The sequence below is a fragment of the Artibeus jamaicensis genome, unplaced genomic scaffold, assembly GCF_021234435.1.
Source record: "Artibeus jamaicensis isolate MK-2021 breed Jamaican fruit bat unplaced genomic scaffold, CSHL_Jam_final contig_2170, whole genome shotgun sequence".
In the NCBI taxonomy this organism is placed as follows: Eukaryota; Metazoa; Chordata; class Mammalia; order Chiroptera; family Phyllostomidae; genus Artibeus; species Artibeus jamaicensis.
The window spans coordinates 2,167,468-2,184,905 of NW_026521445.1; the positions used below are offsets into that span (position 1 = coordinate 2,167,468).

The 17,438-nt window shown below is 41.2% G+C and overlaps 1 protein-coding gene across 1 annotated transcript in view; it reads right to left on the reverse strand.

Annotated features, from left to right (window-relative positions):
* The window catches only part of CENPF (centromere protein F), a 58,686-nt gene that overhangs the window by 28,129 nt on the left and 13,119 nt on the right, over positions 1-17,438 (reverse strand). Inside the window, 3 exon segments of the mRNA XM_053658305.1 lie at positions 8,583-8,708; positions 15,138-15,331; positions 16,479-16,773. Coding sequence (XP_053514280.1) covers positions 8,583-8,708; positions 15,138-15,331; positions 16,479-16,773 — 615 coding nt within the window.

Genomic DNA, 17,438 nt, shown 5'->3' on the forward strand with positions numbered 1-17,438 from the left:
TCCCACTAAGATCAGGAAAAAGACAAGGGTGTCCACTTTTCCACCACTCCTAATCTACATATACTGGAAGTCCTAGCTACAGCAATCAGAGAAAAAAAAAGAAATAAAAGGCATGCAGATTGCAAAGGGAAGAAGTAAAAATGTCATTGTTTCCAGATGACATAATATTGTCCTTAGAAAATCCTATAGAACCCAGAAAAAAGGCTTGATATAATAAATGAATTTGGCAAAAGAAAGGAATACAAAGTCAATACTCAGAAATCAAAGGCATTTTTGTACACCAACAACGACATTCGGAAACAGAAATCAGGCAATCCATCTCATTTGATATACCAACAAGAAAAATAAAGTACCTACGCATACACTGAACCAAAGAGATAAAACACCTGTACTCAGAAAGCTATACAACATTGCAGAAAGAAATTAGGGAAGACAAAAAAACAAATGGAAGCATGGACCATGCTCATGGATTGGAAGAATTAACATCATTTAAATGGCCACATCCATGACCTCATCAAGTTAAAAAGCTTTTGCATGGCTAAAGAGAACAGCAGATTAAATGAAAAGAGACACAACTATATGAAAAACCATATTTTCCAATGAATCCTCAGACAAGGGTTTGATCTTAAAAATATGTCAAGAACTCACAAGACTCCACTCCAAGAAGAAAAAACCCAATTAAAAGTGGGCAAAAGACTGGAACAGAATACTTGTCCAAAGAAGACAAACAAGAGTGCCCACAGATACATCCAAGTATGCTCAGCATTGCTAGCCTTCGAGAGAGAGGCAAATTAGGACCACAATGAGATACCACCTCACAACTAGTCAGAATGGTCATCATAAACAAATCAACAAAGGAAATGCAAAAGAGGATGTGGAAAAAAGGGAACCCTAGTAGACTGTTGGTGGAAATGTAGACTGGTGCAGCCACTGTGGAAAACAGCATGAATTTTCCTCGGGAAACTAAAAATGGAACTGTCTTTTTGACCCCAGCAATTCCACTGTGGCAATTTCCCTTCTCTAAGAGCTCTGAAACACCAATCAAAAAAAGAAAAAAAAAAACCACATGCACTCCAATATTCACAGTGACACAGTTTACAATAGGCAAGTGCAAGAAGCAACCTAAATGCCCACATCACATGCATGATTCAAAAGAACTCACCTGGGACTCTTACACAATGAAATTGTATGCAGCCAAAAAAAAAAAGGAGCTCCTACCCTTTGTGACAGCATGGATGGAATTAGATTGCATTATGCTAAGTGAGATAAGCCAGGTGGTGAGGGACAAATACCATATAATCTCACCTGTAAGTGGAACATAATAAACAAAAGAGAAATGCAAGAAAATATAACCAGAGACATTGAATTAAGAGCAATCTAACAATAGCCAGAGGGGAAGGGATAGGGGACATTGGAGAGAAGGGTTTTCAGGAACTCTATAAAGGACACATAGACAAAAACAAGGTGGGGGTGGAAGCAGAGGAGGGAGGTGGGCTTGGCTGGGATAGGTTTCAGGGAGAAAATGCAGACAAGTGTAACTGAACAACAATAAAGTAATTTAAAAAAGAAAACAAACAGTGAAGACCTAGCCTCCAGAAATCTAGTGCAGTCTTAGAAAACAGATGGCTCTGGCAGTCTGATGGTGGAAAGCTGCCTTCATGATCATTCTGGTTATCATCAGCAGATGGGTAGCAAAAGTAGCAGTCAAGTTCAAGAAGAGGGACAATGTGGCTAGAAGAAAAGTACCTGAAAACTTCCTGGAAGCAGCTCTCTTCATGCATACATGTTCATTTTTGTCAACAAAAAAGTCAAAGCCCAGAGTAGTTCAACTCCTGTCTTTGACCTAATCCTGCCTCCCTGCCATGTTGGCAAATTAAGACATCATTCAGAAAGGAAGGGCTGCTCCATCTGACCCCAAGACTGAGAGTTGACCTTCAGTCACACAAGGCCGTGTTCACGTGTACAAATAAAGATCATTTAGATATGATGATGTTATTGGCTTACACCAACATCATTAAACTATAAACACTACAGTCTCCTGGTGGCTCTTCAAACTCAGGATCATTACCATGAATAGATCACAGTAATGAGAGGAAAAATACATGAAAGCACTCCAACGAGGGCAATGAGGCATATTAGCATTTCTTCCCAAAAGAGCAGCTAGATCTTCCTAAGAACAGCCAGATCAGCTTCATCAGTGCTAAGACCAGCTGAATGACTTCAGCACAGAGAGAGTGACTAGAATTTAACCACCTTGGTTGACTTAGTATTCTTCCTTTGCAACCTATCAAACATTTTCTTTCTACAACATTAATCAGATCAGTTGGCAGATCTACATCTGAAGGTGGCAAGAAAGCAGAGAAGGCATCATATGCAAAGCTGTGTGTGCCACAGAAAGAGAGAGGGGACAACTCTTGTTGGTGTCTGTTGGTCTCCATCTGCCTCTGTCTGTAACTAGAGACACTAGTAACATAAGTAGGAAGTTAAATGGAAGGGTTGACATGTCTTTCTCTATTCTGGTCTTAGCTCCATAAATACAGGTTTCTAGGGTAGAAATGTTCAGCCAGCCCTGGGACCCAGCACACCTCTAATGCTACAAATATGAACTACTCAAGAACTTTAAAAGGCCACAACTAGGGAAATGAACATCTGAAAATGGAGTTGTAGGCTGCCATCCATGAGGAGGTAGTTTTATCTGCAAGGCCACAGCCACTTAAGACTTGATTGGGTAGCTCACTATGGACAACAAGTTAAGCACAAAAGGATATGTTCTCCTAGTCATCTCTTGCATCTTGACATGATTTGTAAAATTGGGTACAAGTCTGGAAAAAATGCAACAAAAGTCCCTATAACCATAAGCGAGCACTAGAGCTTAGCATATTCCACCCATGTCAACTTCAGTTCATGGGTGGCAAGTGAGGCATCCTTCCTGGCAAGAAAAACAAATTTCAGCTCCCGTGTGCTATTTCATGATCCCATCCATGAATGAAGCTTTTATATGCCCCCTGCTACGGCCAAATATGTTTGGTGCAAGTGACAGAGGCAAAGTATCTGTTTTTCTTCCTACCTCATCCTTTCTGCCAGCCAGACCAAGCTTCTTTGGGGACCTAGGATAATACACATCCCTGTGCCCAGGAGGTCCGCAAAACCAATGATGGCCTAGGTTTGGCTGTCCAGTGCTCGGTACATGATTGCCAAACCCCATCAATCTGGGGATGGCATTGTGTGCAGGATGAGCCACCAACTGAACTCCATTCACTTTGATAGGAAATGTTAACTTTGCCCTTGATTGGGCCTCACATCCCATTCCCACTACTGATAATTACTCATCATGAGCACTGCATTAGTTTGTGAACGTAAACAAGGAGAATTTCAACACAACTGTCATGTGATTTTTGGCATGCAGAACTTATCAGTATGCTAAATTTGTTTGTACTTATTCATGGGTAGCAACAGAAAGAAACCCAGAGTAATAGCACAGGCAACCTTCTCAATGTGTCCAACGTCAAATGCTCTGTCCCCTGGCTCATCATGTTCTGTGCTATGGGTGACAGCAAACAGGTCATAACAGGGTAAAGAGCAGAGCAATGAGCAGATGAACTGCAATGATCTGCTGAGCACTAGGATGCTGGCCAGTGTTCAACTAAACCATCAGTTCAGCTTTGGAAAGGAAGGGGTATTATTCATCCCCATATGCAGATGAGGAGAATCAGACTCAAGGCAAAGTCATTGTCCCAAGGTCATCCCATGAGGTGGCAGAAAACCAATACACTTTCTGATACCTACCTACCATAGAGCCACCAACATTTCCTTTGTGACGTTGTATCACCACCAAACTGGGTAAACCACTCTGGTAAATGCAAAGGCCAGCTAAATCCTTTGAGTTCTTCCATTTCTCTTCTGCAAGAAGACACACACACACACACACACACACACACACACACACACACACACACACAATTAGGACAGGTACTAAGTAAATTCCCTGGCCCTGGGCTAGACCTTTGGACACAACTGCCCTCATGGACACAGAGGTCAATGAAATACTCATGGAAGTGAAACAAGGTGGGAACTGAACTGATTCCAGGTGAGTTCAGGGCAGACAGCCTAACAACTGACCCACCACACCCTGTGGGATGTACAACCTTGGAATCACCTGCAAGATCATGATCAGCCCACTGCTGAGCCTTGGCCAAGTGGACTTTGAAAGTCTTTGAACCTCTTAAGCAGAAGACTGTTACAGAAGTTTTCAGCAGGCACTCACTGAAATTGTGGGAGAGTTCTTGGATGAAGGGGAAGCTGACAGAGTGACGAGTTCCATGCCAGCTCGTTTGTGGATATGTCAGCCAGATTTTTTTGGTTGGTCCCCAATGCTGAAAAGGCCAACGTTTGTTTTGTTGAAGAAAACACTCTCCAAGGTAAAGCTTCATGAAGGAAGCATCACCTGACAGGAAGTTCATTCCATTCAGGTTGGTGGAACTCTGGCCTGTTTGGTCTCCAGCTTTGGACCCTCTGAGGCTGGTCATTGACAGTTCCTGGGTTTGTTACACCAGAGGCTCTGATGTTAAGCAATAACGTCACACTCATCAAAGGTGGGGTTTGAGTACATTTCTACTTCCCCTGCACAAATAACTGTTCTGGGTAGAGCATTTTAATAAAGAGAATCATTACAGTCAAAAAGAAACAGCCACATGTTTCAAGAATAGGTTGAAAGTTTTGTTTCCTGTGATGTTTTGTAAATCCTCAATTGAAAATATGTTTATTGATTTTAGAGAAAGAGAACAAGGGAGAAAATAAGTGAAACATGGATGTGAGAGAAACACATTGACTAGTTGCCTCCTCTACAAGCCCCAACTGAGGATGCAACCCACAAACTCCTTTGGGTATAACCAATGCTCCAACCCGCTGAACCACCTGGCCAGGGCCTCTGTGAGCATACGATGAACAGGAAACTTACTCTTCTGCTGTACTTCTTCATAGTATAGTACTGATTCATGGCTCAATCCAAATTGCTCTTCACTCTATTGAGTGTCCCAAAATGGATATTAATGTTTCATTTCTAATAAACTCCAGGCCACTAAATACACTCAGAGACAAGCAAAATTAAAGCTATCAATAAAATCCTCTCAGTAGCAGCAATGACAGGGTAGCCCTACAGTGACTCTACAAAGACACTGCAACTATGTCAACACACAGGCTACTTTTACTTGTGAGGCCAGGTCACATAACTTAAAATTACTTGATGTTTTCATAAGAATTGGAAAGCTAAATCCTCTTCCTCTGACATTTCTTTTGTCTCATTTAAATCACTGATTTTCCACTCAGGGTTTTAATATTTTGTGACTCAAAATCCAATTATTGGGATGAGATTTTACTTACATCCCCTGCCCCATCACCAATTTCATTTTTTTTCATTTAGAAAATCCCTTTGCTTTCTACTTCTCTTCCACCTCCTAGGTGTTCTAACATAATTTTTCATATCAAGACTCAGTATATCTCCTTAAATACAAGTCATATTGTCCTATAATCTGCAGAGTAATTATATCCAGATAGAAAGGGAAAGAAAGCATCATGGTCTAAGTCGTAGGTTGTATACCAAATACTTCATAAATCATTCTGGCAAATAAAATGGAAAATGGTACGGTCATGACAAGCTACTGAAAAACAGTGTGGAGATTCCTCTATCACTGCATCCTTAACAGAAGGTGACAAATTCTGTTTCTGCTCCTCACTCACCTCACTGCTTCTCCTCAGCTCATTTTCCATGGTTTGACTCATCCGTAAGGCCTCTTGGGTTTTGCCCAAAATGTTGCTCAACTCTTCCAATTCTCTTTTCAAGTTGGTGCTTTCCGGGATGTGGCCTACAGAGAAAAAATAAGACCAAGTAGTTTTCTGCTGTTGACTTCATAAATCATCATGTCTTCTTGTATAATACAAAAGTCACTAAATAAGAGAACTGAGGCTAGGTGGGTTGAGACTCCTGCTGTGGAAGACACAGGTCTGACTGCAGGCTTCTCAGTAGAGTGACACACCATTGACTGGGACATTAAGATCCATCTGGCCACTGGACGTAAAGAGACTGAGGAAGAAGTGGCAGAAGGAGACAAGGAGGAGGAGAACAGTAACACAGGCAGGAGAGGACATGGTTGGGGCCCTACAGAGCCATAGAGGTGGTGAAAGTAGTCATACTTCTGTGTAAAATACACACAGATATAAAGCCATGTGTTCTTAGCAGGGAGGAATGTAGCACCTGAAGGGTTTCAGGAGTAGCTGAAAACACTCTACCCTGATACAGATAATAGATATAAGACAGCATGCCCAATAATCATTCATAATTAAATATTTATTCTATATATATGTTTTTTAAAGGAATATTATAAATGTGCAAGATTTCTGGACCAGATGGAGGCGTAGGTAGATACACCATGCTTCCCATCACAGCTAAAAGAAAACAACAATAAATGTACAGGAAAACAACCAAAACTGCCAAAAATCAAACTGCATGGAAGTTAGATAACCAAGGAGTTAAAGAAGAAAAAAACATTCACTCAGACTGCTAGAGGGCTAGAGATGGGCAGCCGAGTTGGAAGAGACACATGGTAAGGTGGCAACTATAGGATCAGTAAAGGTTGTTGCTGGGGACCTACTGGGCCCATATGCATGTGTGGATAAACTCGAAGAAACATCTAGGGAGTCCAACAGACTGCATAACCCCAGTTCTGTAGCAGGGAATGAACCTCAAATCCTCTGGCATTAAAACCTTTGGAAATGCCCTGGCTGATGTAGCTCAGTGGATTGAGTACAGGCCTGTGAAGCAAAGGGTCATGTTCGGTTCCCAGTCAGGGCACATGCCTGGGTTGCAGGCCAGGTCCCCATTAGGGGACATATGAATGGCAACCACTTATTGATGTTCTCTTACATCTTTCTCCTTCCCTCCTCTCTCTAAAAAATAATAAAATATTTAAAAAAATAAATAAATCCTTTGGAAACACTTTGGAACAGGTAGACACTCCCAGCCCTCACAAGAGAATTCATTACAGAGACCCACTGTCTCCAGGAGCAAACACAGTCCAAATGAATCAGCACCAAAGGGGCCCAATTGGCTTGTGGAAACTAAGGGAAGTGACTGAAAGGTGGCTGAGAGAAGTAAGACTGTTCAACTAACGTGCCAAAGGAGGGAAGATTGCCCCACCATGGGGAATACCTAAGATTGGACCAATTAGGAACAAATCTGAAGCATGTTGATATAAAAACTTTGGTTAAAATGAAAGAACAGACCAAAGCTCCATAAATAGAATGAAAGGATGAAGACATAACCAAGCAGAGCTCAGAATACTGGTAATGGGAGGCTCACACAAATGGTTGACCATGCTGGCCAAAATGAGGAAGAGGTGAAGGCTATGCAAAGTGAAATACAGGAGAATACATAAGGACTAAGCTGACAGGAATGTAATTAAATCAAAGTTTCAGAGCAAAAGGAAGAAGGAAATAGTCAACCACCATCAAATGAAGAAACAAGAATTAAAAAAAATGAGAGAGGCTTAGGAACCTCTGGGACACCTTGACATATTCCAACATTCCAATAGAGGTATGAGAAGAGAAGAGCAAGAAATTGAGAACTTATTTGAAAAATAATGAAGGAGAACTTCACTAATGTGACAAAGGAAATAGACTTCTAGGAAGTCCAGGAAAAACTCCAAGAGTCCCAAAGAAGGTAGACCCAAGGAAGCACTCAACAGGACACATCAAAACTACATTATCCAAGATCTGAAGGAGAAGCAGAGACTCTTAAAAGCAGAAAGTTGAAAGAGACATAGTAACCTACAAAGGAGTTCCCATAAGACCATCAGCTGATTTCTGAAAAGAAACTCCTTTCTGCAGGCAAGAAGGCTGAAAGTGGAATTCAAAGAGAGGAAAGGTGTTAGGACCTTATATCCAAGATGACTCTCTCCAGGAAAGCTATGACTTAGAAGGCAAGCATAGACAAAGTTTTTCCTAGATAAGGTCCAGTTAAAGGAGTCTATCAATTACCAAGCCCTTAATACATGAAATGTATGAGGGGATTCTTATCTAAGAAGAAGAAGATGAAACAAATATGAACAGTAAAATGATCTACAAAGCCACAACTACTACCAACTGAACCTGAAAACAAAACACACTAAGCAAACAACAAACAGAACAGAACTGCAGAAATGCAGATTACATGGAGGGTTACCAGTATGAAGGGTGGGGGAAATGGGGAAAAAGGTACAGGAATAAAGAAGAAGTACACAAATGGTAGGTACAATATAGACAGGGGGAGCTTAAGAACAGTACAGAAAATGAGAAGCCAAAGAACTGATATGTATGACCATGGACATCAACTAACGGGAGAGGGAATGAGAGAGGATATGGGGGTGCCAGTGTACAGGTGAAACAGGGGAGAAAACAAAACTGTGGATAATCAAAAATATATGTTTAAAGAGTTTGAATGTGTCTATGTTGTACATGGGACATACCCACACACACATGGGTGTACATGTAAATAAATAAAGTATTCTCAGCTGAGTAGTAATGAAGCACTTTGAGGTATGAGAGCTTACCTCTTGAAATTCCTTTTCTTTTTCCTTGAGTTTCTGTTCCAGAGAACATCTGGAACTCTCTGCATTCTGTCGCTGACAGCTCAAATCTTCAGTCAATTTTTTCAGTTTCTGTTCCAATGCAGTACACTAACAACAAATAAAAACGCACAGTGGGAAACAAAGTGTTCAAGGAAAGAAGTCATATTTATGACATTAGAAAAATCAGTCCCAAGATCTGGTTCAACTTTACCGTTGTGTGTTGACATTTTTATTCATAAAAAGTTGGGTTTAAACTATTAGCCATATAGGCAAACCACAATAACGACTTTAGTACACATAACATTGAAGGTTGGGAAATAGGAGCAAGAATAGAAAGGCTCAGAGCATTGAAATACTTCCTAATGTGCAGTGTGAAAAGAACTCGGTGTCAGAAAAATAGTTCATCCAACGTTTCCCTGCATCAGACGGATGAAAATGCTGTGATTGTCGTGGACTTTACAGGCTGTTAAATGACCAGAGGGTTCCCATTACTCCCAAGGGGCAGTCTGTTTTGAGCATAATACATTCTGTGACAAACTGTAAATATTAAAAGGCTTCTTTCTGCAGTGCTCTTGCTTTGCCATTTTAAATTTCTGGAGGTCCACAGTGCTCCACAGAATAACACACCTGGTTTTTAACCAAGCTGCCATGAGCAACACCAACAACCTTCTTGTGTCTTTTCACAGAGCCAATCTTCCTTAAAACCGTCCTTGAAGCATGAACTACATCAACATGGAGGCTGCTCTTCTCAAACTAATTGGAACCAAAGGGTCTGAAATGTTCATGTGCTAAAACCCATTCCATTCTCTCCCCTCTAGTGGCCACATCCTGAAACCACACTCACAAAACAACTGAAAACCCAGGGAGGAGTCAGAGCTGGTCCTGTGGGTGGGAGAGAACTGCCTGGTGCAGAACGAAATGTGCCCTGATTGGGCAAATCCCCCTACCAATGTCTTCTCCTGACACTCATCACGGTGCCACTGAGAACTATTACAAATAGTAGGAATAGAACAGAAAATTCACCAGAAAAGACAACACTATGTCATGACTTGCCAGAATATGAGTCAAACACCCATCATTAACTAAAGCAAAGATTAAAAGAGCAGAGCTGGTCATAAATGACTACATGGTTATAGACATATCAGAAATTTTAAAATGTCAGTTCAAAATGTAAAATATTAACCCAGTGGTTCACATTAATGTCCACTGCCTTGGATGTTAAGACACCTTTGTCAGTATCCTTCATTTTCTTCCATTTCAAATCACCACGGAAAAGTAGTACAACAAATTATTTGTAATAGGCATGAATTCGGTAAACATTGATTGTATGCCTGCTAGATGTCCAACAATGTGCTAGGTCCTGGGGATACGGCAGTAAACCATTCTGATGAAAATCATCGCCCACTTAGAGCAGAATTTGGGATGTCAGCCAATGTCAGGGGGAAAAACCCACACATGGTGTGGTATATGAATGAGCTCTTGGCCCCCCCTGCTGGCCCCTCTTCAAACTGCAAGTCATTCCGTGAAAGGATCTCAGAATCAACAATTTGTTCTTCCTACAAACAGTGGGTTAATTGAAATCTTTCAGGAGGTTGTATTTAGACTTGATTTAAAATGTAAAAAATGACATTCTGACATTGATGGTGCACAATGATGTCAGAGTAGCTCACCACTAGGTGTCATCATGTGCCATCACATTCTAAAAGGCTGTCTAGGGCTCAAGTCCAGGACCTATGCAGCACAGGACCCTGGCACTCAGCGTTCTGGGCCCGAGGTTGTCACCTATACACTGTGGGTGTTGAACTCCAGGCTTGCTGCAAGCCCTAAGACTTTGTTTCTATGTGACTTCAACAGCTTTGTGTCCCCCATGGCTCATAAATGCTTGGGAAAGAAGCATACCAGACCCTGCCGATGTTCACTGAAGAACATGGCATTGACATTGCTTCTGTGAGCTCCATTTCACTTAACACGTGGTTCTCATGGTAGTTCAGGGAAGAGCATAAACAGTGCACAACTTCACTTCAGAAACAGATTTGACCAGGACATACTGTCCTTGCAGGCAAGACAGGGGAAGGTAGAGCGAATTTGTAGTTAGGTGGATTATAGCTCAGGGACAAATGAACTTATGAAGCACTGAATGAACAAGTTTGAAGAACCTGGAGGGATGCCTAAGAGAAAGAAAGCAGAGCTGTGGTCTCAGCACTCAGCACTGTCCTACTCAAATATTAGGATTCATGATGCAGTCGGAAGAGACTTCAGCAGGTATGTGAGCTAGAACAGAGAGTCAATGTTCTTGTCACATGGAACCACCAACACAAAATGGGAAAGGGTAAGTATGATTTCTGTCCAGAGTAAGGACTTAGCTGGCAGGAATGCAACTGAAAATGAGCTTACTGGACAAAGAGGTCAGTGTAACAGTAACTACTAACATCAATATAAGTTCATCTGTTCCAAGCACTATGTTAAGCCTTCTTGGAAATTACTGCAATCTCTACAACAACCCTATGACACAGGCTTCGTTAACATCATTTTATTGATTAGGCAACTGCGGCTCAGAACACCACATGACTTGGATGTAGCTCTAAGAAGCAATACAACTGGGATGTGGGAGAGCCAGAAGTCAAATCCAAGTCTTTTTCACTTGGAAAACCAAGTCAGACTGTACAAGACAATACACATATTGATCAAGGCCGGCCATGGTCCCTTTGACCCTCCATTGCACCCTCATTTATCTGATAGGTACTTGTCAAGAATTCCTCTGTGCAAAGCATTGCACTAGCAGAATGCCTGGAGATGAACCCAGAATACCACACCCAGAGAGACAAAATAGATGCACATTTTCCTATTCCTCTCAGCAAGAACAACTAGAAATTCTGGCCATTCTATCAAAACAGGCATAAGCAAGCTCTAAAAGGAGAGGACACTGACAGACTGTGGACTTGGGACCTGGGGGGGATCTTTATGGATACTAATAATACCCTGAGGCAATACCTTCCAGGAATGCCCAGGAAAGCAAGACATTCTCAGAGAAGGGAAAACTAAGACCATCTGTGGCCGAACAGAATAGTTAAAGCATGTTCTCTAAACAGGAAATGATGAAAGGAAGAAATTGGAAAGAATTGGGAAAGAAGAGGAAGGGAGTATATATCAATATTATAGGCTTTCCTTCCCTTCTTAAGTTTTCTCAACTGTGTTTGACAGTTGAAGTCAAAGTAAAAATGTTGTCTGATACAATTCTCTACACATATATGTGGAGAAAACACTTGAAATTTCATTAGAAATAGAGTAAGATAACAAATGAATAGATGAGTACACTTTCTATAATTTATTAGAGTAGGTAGAATGACAGTAATAATAGACTATGATAAGCTGTGTGTACTCATGATGGAATGTCTAGAAAATCACTGTAAAGGTCTACAAAAAGTACATTCAAAGACGCTATAGCTAAACAAGTATGGAAGTTCAAAAGTAGCCCTCAGGAAAGCAGGAAGAAAGAAAACAGATGGAAAATGAAAAGAAATAGAAAACAAAATATAAGAAGGCTGACTTCAACATGGACTACCAATGATTACATTACAGGCAAACAGTCTCAATTCACTAATGAAAAGAAAGATAGTCAAAGGGTGGATTCAAAAGCTAGCCAAATGTGTACCGTCTACATCAAACTAACTTCAAGTATAATAATATAAATAGGCTGATGGTAAACAGACAGAAAGAAATATATGACAGCAACATTAATCAACGTAAAGCCAAAGTGGCTATATTACTATCAGATAAGGTAGATTTCAGAATACAAGAAATTACCACAGACACCAAGTGTGCTATGTAAGGGTCAATCCACCCAGAGGACATAGCAATCTGAAATGTATATGCACCTAACAATGGAGCTACAAAGTATGGGAAGGAAAAGCTTATAAAACTGAAAAGAGAAAAAACAACAAATGAACAATTACGGGGTGCTTTCAACGTCCTGTCTCAACAATTGATAGACCTAGACAGAAAATCAGCAAGGGTTTAGAATTCAACAATAGCATCAAACAACAGGAGATAATGTGTATTAGAACACTTGACCCAAAGACAACATGCGTTGTTTTCCAAGTGCCCATGAAACATATATCAAGATAGGCCATATCCTGGGCCATAAAACAAACCTCAACAAATTGTAAAGATTGGAGATCCTAGAGTATGTTCTCTGGACATAATGGAGTCAAAAGAAAAATCGTTTACTGGAAAGAGGAAAATCTCCAAATACTTGGAAGCTAAACAAATGATTTCTAAAGAATACACAGGTCCAAGGAAAAAAACGTGAAATGCTTTGAACTGGACAAAAAGTAAAATACAATATATCCAAATTGTAGAACACAGTTAAAGCAGTACTGAGAGGGAAATTGATAGCATTAAATGCCTCCATGAAAAAAGAAGAAAAGTCTCACATTAACCATCTAAATATGCCACCACAAAAACCTAGAAAAACAAGAAGAAAATAACCCAAAGCAAGCAAATGAAAATAATCAAACAAAAAGCAATGACACTGAAAACAGAAAAGTAAGAGAAGCAATGAACCAAAGAGCTGATTGGTAGAAAAACTCAACGAAAGAACAATGAAACTGGCAAATCTCCAAGAAAACTGACAATAAGAAAACACAGGAGACACAAATGCCAGCATACCACCCAACACACAGGCATCAAAGAATAAAGAAAAACTGCCACATACCTGAATTTGAAAATGTAGGCAAAATGAACGAGTTCCCTCTAGAAACCAGAACTATCCCAACTCATTCCATATGAAATGTCATTTTAATAGCGATGGCTATATTTTAAAGTTGAATTTGTCATTTTAAAACTCTCAAAAGAGGGATCTGCAGGCCTACATGGTTTCATGGAGAATTCTACAAAATGTATAAACAAGTAACAGCCCTGGCTGGTGTGGCTCAGTAGACTGAGCGCCGGCCTGAGAACTGAAGGGTCTGGGTTGCACGTAGGGTCCCCAGTCGGGGGTGCGTGAGAGGCCGCCACATATGTTTCTCTCCCTCTTTCTGCTCCCCTTCCCCTCTCTAAACATAAATACATAAATACATAACAAATAAATAAAAAGAAATAACACAAATTCTACACAATCTCTTAAAAATAGAGAAGAGGAAGAAATGCGTCCCAGTTCATTTTATGGAGTTAATATTATTATAATTATCTCTGAAACAAATACCAAACACAGTACAAAAAAAGAAAATAGCTGACCGATATCCCTCGTGAATATAGACACAAAAATCCTTAATGAATTACTAGCAAATAAAATTCAGAACTATAACAAAAGAATTATACACCATGGCAAGAAGTGCTTCTTCCAAGGATGCAAAGGTCATGCAAAGATTTTAAAAGCAATAGTGACAAGGCATTATTTCCTAAAACTAAGCAGGGCTCTTCAATTCCCTTAAAATGTAAAAGATTATCTTGTTTACAAGACAGAGAGACTCTGCCCACAAGAAATCAATTGGACATAGAGGCAGGTGTAGATACTACATTGGTTTTTATCTTCTGCCTCAGAAATGTCTAGAGTTTATTAGAAGTCCATTTTTAAGGCTGGCAGGATTAAGTCTGCAAGTTTCTCTGTGATTCTAACAATGAGCCAAGGGTGGGAACCCCACAAACAAGGGGATGCCTACAGAGAAGATCTCACTGTATCAAGAGCAGAGGGAAGGAGCTCACAGGAAGAGAAGCATGGCCAGGGCATTGCAGGAGAGTGTGCCAAGGAGAAGGAGCCTGGGCTCAGAGAGAGATTAGGTTCAGGAGACATCCAGTAAGTAGGGGTGGTCCTAGAAGATAATCTCTTTACCCCACCCTGCACTCGTCCTCAATACACCATGCTTTCTGTGACCTCTATATCAGTGTCCCACCCCCATTAGGATGAAATTCCATGAGGGCAATGACTGTTGTCTGATCCCTCACTGCTCCATCCCCAGGTCTAGAAGAGGGCCTGACACATTCAGCAGCCTACGTGTGTTTGACAAATGAGTCCATGAACAAATGAATAAGGAATATAGAAGAGCAGAGAGATGGGTAAAGGCTGAAGCAGCAAACCATTCCCCCCACCCACCCCCTAAAATAACCCTCCAATAACAGGCCTTCCTTGCAGCTTTAAGATTCAATGGATACCGGATCTCAAGAGTAGATCAACTGACTATATTCTATCACAATTCCTAAACATCTTTTAAAGCTCCATGACTCCAAGTCTCTTCTTCTATGGGCCAGAAAATATGCCGGGTGCTGCATATCCATGACCTTTCATCTTCACCCTCTGAGATGTCAGAGGTGAGGTATCTGCTTAAGTCCCTTGGCTGGGAAATGTGCAGTCCAGGACTGACCCCTCATCTCCCCAGCTCTAAAAGAACTTACTAGTTCTATGGCACCAATACTGCCTGGAATAAATGAAGAAGGTTCATTACACCGTTTGCCTAATCAATTTAAGCATTGAGTATGGTTTCCCAGCAACTGCATGGACAGAAGTGGAGATTTTGCAAAAACTCGGGAAAAGTCAAGTACCTTGGCTGATGCCTGGTCATACTGTGCTGTCAGTTCAGCCCTACTTTTGTTCCAAACTTTCTCTTTTTCATTTAGTTCCATTTTTGCTTTCTCTAGTTGGAGCTGCAGTTCTCGACACTGATTCACTTGGATTTTCATTTCTTTTTCTTGTCCTTGGAGTTGCAGTTCCAACTCGTCAATCTTGCTCCTTAGCTCTTAAGTCACAAACAAAACCCACACTTCGATTAACGTCTACTTATCACAAAAAAATTTACAACTAAATTCAGAATATATTATTTATGTTACTACACTCTGAAATCTTTGATCACACAAAAAGAAGTCAATGCACATTAAACACAGGAGCTACTTTAACTGCATTTAATTTCAATGTTCAGTCTTCATTATTATTTATACTCAAATGTCCTGTAGAAAGCAGGAGAAACCAATTTTCTTGTTATCACCAAAAACTCGGGGAAGAAAATGCCTTCCTAAAATTGTGAATAGTATCAAATTGAGGCTGCAAAAAGTGGTAATGTCCTATTAAAACCTTTATAACAATCACCGCTTAGTTTTACACACTGGCAGACTAATCCTTGTTTTGTGCTGACATCAAAGCAAACAAGAGATGAGCAGTGAAAACTTCACCCTCCCACATCTCCCAGCAGCTTTATCTCCAGTCAAGTTCAAGGCAGTATGAACCTTCTCTACTGCCAAAGTTCACCACACCTTTTTCTAGATGTTCCCACCACATACACACAATATTGGTCCCAATGCTACTGGCAGTGGGGGAGTTCTCAGTGGTGAACACCGATGGTCATTTTGGATATATCATAGCACTGGAAATGATCCTAGTCTGCAGAGTAGAGTCCAAACCACCACCTGGTACCCTTGGCTGTCAGCTGCAGCCTGGGACAGTGGCCAAGGTCACACAGGTTTGCTCCCGTATGGATAAGCTGGCTGCACAGAGCATAGCTCTTCTGCACACACATGCCACACCTCTGGCCCAAAGTGGCCAAACACAGGCTTGTTTCATGGGGTGCAGAAGGAGGCAGAAGAGAAGGGTGAGGACTGTCAACTGTAACCAAGCTACTCACCCTGCTTCTGGAAGGAGAAGTCAAAGGCATTCATCCTTCCTTTGAAAGCTTCAAGGTCCCAGCTTATCAGGACAAATCAAGGTACCCTCTAAAATGGTGATAGCTTTTCTCATTCTCAAAAATGCAGTATTTCCGCATCACCAGCCTGGGGTGCTGACCACAGATTGGCTAATAAAACCCATAAGCACTTTCCAGGACTACAAATGCCTGGAATGACTTCTCGAATTATCTCAGGAAAATGTAAACCTGGCTGAGCACAAAACATTACCTTGACTCTGGCCATTTCGGTGATCCAAATGTTGAGAACTGCTAGAATTATCACAGAAGCTGCTATCAGCACCTCTTCGCCCGACTTGCAAAGTTGATCTACTACTTGGAGTGGCTTCTTGATCCCCGGAAAAGTGAGACGCAGAGAAACCTCTCCTAATGGGAGTCTGTAGAGCATTGGAAGAAAGACGACTTGGGGTCTTTTCTTGTTGCCATGGGAACACAGAGGACGAGGCCTGGTGTCTCGCGATGTCCCGGTGATTCATGGTGTTTTGTGGAATAACCTGGCTCGCTTTCTATAAAGACAGAAACTCTTTAGCGCCCTTTAGAAATCATAGTATTCAAGACTCTTTCCAAGTAGAACATAAAGCCATATCAACAGGTTAGCATTCCCACTGGGTACCAGGAAAGAATGGTCATGAAGTCAAGGGAACTATTATGTCCCAAGGCCCAGTGATATTTTCTTAGGGTCACACTTCAGCACTGAAGGGTTAAGCCAGTACCGCTGAGGCCCAGACTGTTCCATGTGGGCTCAGTTTTTGCATTTACTCCACATCCCTCCAATACTCCATTAAACACGTGAGTGCCATTTTGAATCATGAAATTTGACTTTCCTTTGCTGGTCCTTTGTCACCACCAACACCCCACCCTCCACCATGGCTTCAGGCAAAGAAAATCAAAATTCAATGTCAGCCCTGGCTGGTGTGGCTCAATGGCCTGGGTTCCAGCCTGGGAATTGAAAGGTCACTGCTCCAATTCACAGTCAGGGCACGTGCCTGGGTTGCAGGCACGCTAGTAAACCGATCGCTCTGTCTCACACACGTAGGTTTTTCTCCCTGGCTTTCTCCCTCCCTTATCCTCTCTCCAGAAGTAAATGAATGAAATCTTTTTTAAAAAATGTTCAATATTAACCTAAAGAACTCTTTCAAGAATATCACTTTCCACCATACCACATGCCCCC